The sequence below is a fragment of the Lissotriton vulgaris genome, unplaced genomic scaffold, assembly GCF_964263255.1.
Source record: "Lissotriton vulgaris unplaced genomic scaffold, aLisVul1.2 SCAFFOLD_11231, whole genome shotgun sequence".
In the NCBI taxonomy this organism is placed as follows: Eukaryota; Metazoa; Chordata; class Amphibia; order Caudata; family Salamandridae; genus Lissotriton; species Lissotriton vulgaris.
Window position 1 is genome coordinate 27700 of NW_028247011.1, and position 6655 is coordinate 34354.

A 6655-nucleotide genomic window follows, 5' to 3' on the forward strand; every position below is an offset into this window, starting at 1 on the left:
GCACTGCAGGTGAGTGAGGTGGGCAGGTGAGGTGAGGCGAGGCGAGGCAGGGCCTGGGGGCGGTGGGGGCCGCAGGCGCGCGCAGGATAACGTTTTTTTTTTTTTAAAAATTATCATTAATTTACTGGCTGCAAAGTGCAAATAATCGAAAAGTAAAATGAGAAAAGAGTTGGCAGCACACCTATACTGCTTAATCTGCATGCTTCTCAGATGCGTTGGATAATGGTATTTTTATGGTGATTTTGAGATGTACTTCTAGATTACAAGGAAAGATAGACATTTGCCCTGAAGGTTTAGCCCTGCGTTTGGATCAAATTTCGGCTTATTTTAAATAAACAAAACATTACAAGAGTACTCTTGTAAATCTGCTACTGTTGCAGCTCTCTAGGAGTACTCACGTTTAAATGTATAGCCATTTGGAAATGTATTGTCTATTGATGTAATGTAAATGCCTACGTGTGTGCAATGCATCACATATCATTTCACTCAGTAATGGTTTTGGAAATGCGGTGAGAATATGATTTGTTGTAGTCAGCCAACCAACCCAACCCTAAGGCAGCGCCCCCTCCATCACGAGGCGCCGGCGCGTTACCAGCAGCAGCACACATTGTACATCAGTGCCCCGAACAGCCCCACCCCCCCATCCTCCCCCCAGCAAACCCGCGCCAGAGCAGGGCACTCTCAGCCATCACACCGGCACCAAACGGGAGTCCACCCTGGCAGCACAGCGCAGCTACACACCCCCGAATCTTGAAGACCGCCCGGCGCCCCCCCTCTCACAGACACCCTTTGCACCTAAGGCTGACCGAATGCATGTCTCACACAGAGGCCATGCACACCCTATGAGATCGCCCCGCAGTTCAGAGCTTCATAGCTCACCTTCCCCAATCCCCACAGACCATTCCAAACTACACACAGCATGCGGCCGGGCCGGCAGTAGCTGCTAGCCGGAGCAGCTGTGTTGCTGGATCCTGCGCGCGCAGCTGCGCTGCTTATTTACTTTGCCCCTTCCTCTCTCTGCATCACAAGGAGAAAAGGCCCCAAACAGCTCTTTTTATTAGAATGATTGCTTTCTGCTTTTTGTGTGCCCGTTCTTGGCTCCTCCTTTCAACCATGGGCCACAAGGCGGCTTTTGTGACAGTACTGTTGCACTTTATCGTCTCGGCCCGGGGCGCCTTGCAAGTGGCACTAGCACGCGCTATCACCACCCGTGGAAGAACTGCTTTTACCCATGTTACGTGGGTCACACTGGATACGGCGTAGGCCACGCAGAAAGGAGGCCAGGGCCAGGTATGTGACGGGCTGCCACCGCGCGCGCTCTTTCACCCTCACGTCACCTGCATGTGTTTGTGGTGCTCTTCGAAACATGGCATTTAACGAACATGTTATTCATGTACATTGTACAAGTTTAAACGCCACCGATTTGTCGTTTGATAGTGCTTCCGCAGCCACCCTGGCCTGCCCACAGCACAGATCAACTTCTCAAAGGTGTGGTCCCACGCCTCCAGTCAGTGTTTTCTGAACCCACCCCGTCTACAGACCACCATCTTAGGGACTGTGCCCTCAGCACCACAGCCCACCCCACTACATAGACCATCATCTACGCCACCTTGACCCAGTCCTGCCTTGACCACAGACCAGCACCTCAGAGGCGCACAGACCCCCCCCAGCTCTTTAGCCAATCTCACAGTCCAGCATCTCGAAGGCGGCATTCCCACACACCCAGCAGAGCCACTCCGACCCCACCACACCCACCCTACTCACAGTCCAGCATGTCAAAGGCTGTCTCAACATTCACCATCTACACCCCACCCTGTCCACTGACCATCACCTCAAAGGCTCTGCCTTCAAACGCCGTCCTCCAGGTGAAACCTCACCCACCCTGCCCAAGTCTGCGCATCCTCCTATCTCACCCGACATAAGATACCACGTCCCCACCCTAACTCCAGCGCATCACCTCTGTAGCCCACGGACCACTTACCACCACGATCATGTTTAGTGTGCAACTGTGCACTCAGTCAAGTCTGCCTGGCTATTTGTTACGCAGTTGTGCCGTGGGCTGCCTGTAAGCAGTAGAGGATGAGATGCAGGCCCAGGGCAGGATTCGGTTTCGTTTTCAGGCCGGGCACGCTCATAAAATTGTGGGGGTTTGGGTTGGGGCTTGCTTGGCTTGGCTGTCACTGTGCCAGGCAAGCTGCAGCGTGTGGTGCGCAAATCTTCTACCTCTTACTTGTCAGTTGTTACAGTCAGTTACACTACATTAAAGGGCTGGTTTTAAGCAATCTGGATAATAAATCTGCGCAGGTGAGGCCTTTAGATTAAGTTTTTTATGTTCGGACGTCACGTCACACACTGCTTAAATGTTGTTGTTTCTAATGCCCTGCCTGGCATAGGGTAGTTGTTTAATCATCACGAATCGATGCACGATCAGGTTTGTTGTGTGTGCACTCACTGGCTATTTGTTGCGCAGTTGCGGGCTGCCTGGGTGAAATCAGTACAGGTTACAGGCCCAGGGCAGGATTCGGCTTCCTTTTCAAATATCATAAAATCTGTGGGGGTTCGGCCTGGGGCTGTGCCAGGCAAGCTGCAACATGCGCAAATGTTCTGACTGACTTAAGTTACACTACTACATTAAGGGCTGTTTTTTTTTTTTTTTAAGCAAATAGCAATGGATAATAAATGCGCAGGTGAGGCCTACAGATTAACTTTTTTTATGTTCGGAAGTCACACTGCTTAAATGTTGTTACTGATGCCCTGGCTTTAGGCTAGTTTGATCATCACGAATCGATGCATCATGCACAATCATGTTTGTTGTTGCCAGCAGTATGCACTCACTAGCTATTTGTTGCGCAGTTGCAGGCTGCCTGGAAGTGGAATCAGTACAGGATGATTTTGGTGCTAATAACCCCCCATGACCACCTCCAGTCCTGTCAATACAGGTGCCTTTTTACAAGAGAGTTAGTGGACTCAGAGCCAGAATTGCCTGCTAAGGGCAGATGTATCATGTATGAGATTACCTGGAAGAGCTGCAAGTCGCATAAGAGCCGCCCTCATCATCAAACATAAGAGAGGAGTTGGTATTAAGGAGGGGAAGTAATAGAGTTTGGGCCCGGGGTTAAATAAGGGGAAGTAATATGTGGTGGTCTTGCTTGCAAAGAAACCAATGGCAATCAGTCACCTGAGCAGGCTCTGCACCAAGAAGTGATGTTGGTATATGAGTTGAGAATGTGCATGATGAGGGTAAGGGAGCCTTTGTCTGACGTTTCCATGATTTCTAGCCAGGGTGCCTTTGTGTAACATTTCCATGATTTCTAGCCTGGGTGCCTTTGTCTGACATTTCCAAGATTACCATGCTTTCTGGCCTTGGTGGCTATGCACGTCCTCATTTAGGTGTACAATTTACTATGCTTTGAAAGTTGATACAGCTAAATATGTTGTGCACCATTTTAGTTTTTTTCTCTTCAAAAAAATCTTCTTGAGGGGAGAATGACCCCCATGCAAACATCTCTAGCAGTCATTAAGCTTGCTTGCTACGCACTGTATGGGGGCTGGTCAAACAAAACTTGCCAGGGCTGCTTTGGGTTCCCATTCTGGCCTTGAGTGTCAATTAATGAATACTTTTTGTGAATCACAGTGTGTAACTAACTTTGCACACTTCCACCTTACCCTGCTTTAGTTGTCATGCTACTGCTACAGGAAGCCAAAGCTTAAAAGTGAGGCAAACTTTAAAGACTTTGTGCCTCTTTTCAGTGAGTGCTCATCTGCAAAAGGTCTGAATTTGGGTGGGCAAACCCGGCAAAGTAAGATTATACTTGTAGTCAGTTGTAGACAGTAGATGGTAATATATGTGCAGATGCATAAATTTCTTTGGAGCAAACTGCAAAAAAAAATAATTGTGCATGTATTATTACTTAATTGAATTGACATCACACTTCGCACATGTCTAGCATGTTTTATTTCACTTTGCTTCCCTAGAATGTCGCACAGTGGGCAGAAGAAGATTTCAAGCTACTTCACAAAATTTAAGCCCAAAGACGATGGGGAGCCTACTAATAAAGTAGCTAAAAAAGACCATGTACTTCCGGTGGATGAAGGGAACAACACAGAAGATGAAGTGCAAGAGAAGGCACAAGATGAGAGGGACACCACTACTAGCAGCAGCGTTATCACACCTACAGAAGAAAAGACACAAGATAGTCCTCTCCGAGATGACCAGTATCATGCTGTGGAGATTGCTGAGAGTGAGACCGAGGAAACTCCAAGCACGAGCAAACAATTTGACACATTATCGCTGAAACCACATTCAGGCACAGTTTTTAGTAAAGGCATTCTTCCTAAAGGTTGGAAACACGATCAAAAGATATATTTCCAACGCAAGCATCCGTGGTTAATTGTTAAAGGCACTAACCTTGGCTGTTCTGTGTGTTGCCAAGTCCGTGATCTTGGTGCTGAGAAATCCAGGGGAATGAAATTGTCCAAAGAATGGACTGACTCTACTGTGAAGGCATATGGCACAAATCCACGACAACAGCAAAAATCATTGAGAAAAAAGATTGGGGAACATGCACAAAGCAAGGCTCATTTTGCAACTTTAAAAATCTTAGAAAATGCAAAAAAAGATTCTTTATTGCAAGTAACTGCAAAAGCTCAATCTTTACAAATGTCATCAACATCCAGAATATTCCGTGTAGCTTATAAGGAAGCAAAGCGGAACAGGCCAGCGTATGGTTTTGAAACAGAGATAGACTGCCACCAGTTAAATGGACTGGATATGGGTCGAATTTTGCACTCGAATGTAGCTTGCTCAAACATACAACGCCACATATCCTCAGAAATGAAGAGGAAGATATTTGCTCAAATTATTGAACTTTCCCCAAAAATAAGTATTTTACTAGATGAAGGCACTGCGTTAAATAGGAAAAGTTCTTTAATTGTGTACATGCGAATGCAGCTACCTGGCATGGACTCACCAGCTAATATTTTTGTTGACCTCATTGAGCTGAGTGATTTGTCAGCTGACGGCATAGTAAGTAGTTTACTGTCTGCTCTAAAAAAAGATCCTATTAATATAAGTGAGGACTTTCTCTCCAAATGCCTGGTTTCAGTTGCCTGTGATGGCGCTTCAGTGATGTTTGGCCGTCACAGTGGTGTTATAAAGAGGTTGCAAGAAAAAATCTCTCCCAATATTGTAGCCTGGCACTGCTCAGCACATCGCCTGGAACTTGCCGTTCATGATGTCATGAAAGATATTGGCGCTACAAATCACTTCAAAAACTTACTCGACAAGCTATATTCTTTGTTTGCCACATCTGTTAAAAACCGTTTGGAGCTCAAGGAGTGTGCAGAAGTTCTTGACATTCAGCTCTGCAGAATAGGTAGAGTGTTAGATACTCGTTGGGTTGCATCAAGCTTTAGAACAGTAGAAGCTGTTTGGAATGCTTATCCTGCTCTCTACAAGCATTTTACTAGTGCTGCTGTTGATGCTTCCCGTGACAGTTCTAATCGAAATATGTACACCGGCCTAGAAAGGCGATTATCATCTATCCAGTTTGTTGCTAATCTTGGCCTCATGTATGATGCTCTTCAGGAGTTATCAGAGTTATCACTCGAGTTACAGAAACGTGATTCTACAATCATTGATGCCCATCGAGCTATTTGTCGGCAAATAGCAGTGTTTGAGGCAATGGTAGACCGGCAAGGAAAGCATTTCTCACAGTGTAAAAAGGCAATGGAAGAAAATATATTCCAGGGTGTGATGCTGCACAAAGGAAAGACCACTGACAAAATCATTGAACAGGGGCAGTTTTTTCGTAGCCTTGCAGAAAATCTGAGAAATCGTTTGTTGTCTACAGGCGGTACTAATTCTGCTGACAAAAAGGCTGACTATGAGACGCTGATTAACGAAGTGAAAGTTTTATACAAACAGTACTGGCCTGATGAGCTACCTGTTCTTTATGGTGAAAGTGACATTGAGTCTCTGTGTAAAAGATTCAACATTGCCAGCCGAGAAACTATACGTGCGTACAGAGAGTATAAAGAATCTGGAGGAAAAGAAATTAAAAGGCAGTTCAAGGAGCTTTTGATGGCTTTGCACACTATTGCTATCAGTACTGCAGAATGTGAGCGGGGCTTTTCTCAAATGAATCTCATTTGCACATCTACAAGAGCATCATTGCTGACTGAAACAATATCTTCTTTAATGTTTTTAAATCTTGTTGGTCCACCATTTAAGAGATTCAATCCAATTCCAATCCCCTATGTTCAGTCATGGCTTGCAAAAGGGCGGAGAGCAGCTGATGACACTAGGAGTAAAGCAAGGAAAGAGGAGGATTTGGAATGCACAAGTGATTTAGACTGTGTGTGGGCTTTTCTAGAAAAATAGATGCTAGCCCAGTGTAACTGAAAAATGGGTCATTGCAATATTTTAAAAAAGTTAGGCTTTACTGGACTTTTGGGGAAATTTAATTGTTGTGTACTTTATATAGGTTATTTATTTGCATTGATTGACAGTGTCAATTTATTTAATATTTTCTTATAGCTGTCTCTTGGTTTGGATGTTATATTTATTATAATTTATATAATTTATTTTGTTTCTATAAGATTTACCTTGCTTTTTCATTTTAGAACATATTTATTTGTATTTATATGCTTTATG

The 6655-nt window shown here is 45.0% G+C and overlaps 1 protein-coding gene across 1 annotated transcript; it reads left to right on the top strand.

Moving 5' to 3' along the window:
• The first annotated feature begins 3976 nt into the window (after nucleotides 1-3976).
• On the top strand, nucleotides 3977-6382 carry LOC147665672 (E3 SUMO-protein ligase KIAA1586-like). Its single transcript, XM_086949607.1, has one exon. The coding sequence runs from the start codon at nucleotides 3977-3979 to the stop codon at nucleotides 6380-6382; it is 2406 nt and encodes an 801-aa protein (XP_086805733.1).
• The last annotated feature ends 273 nt before the right edge of the window (nucleotides 6383-6655 follow it).

Excerpts from the sequence above, each read along its gene's own strand:
- LOC147665672 (XM_086949607.1), top strand. The coding sequence starts at position 3,977 with ATGTCGCACAGTGGGCAGAAGAAGATTTCAAGCTACTTCACAAAATTT.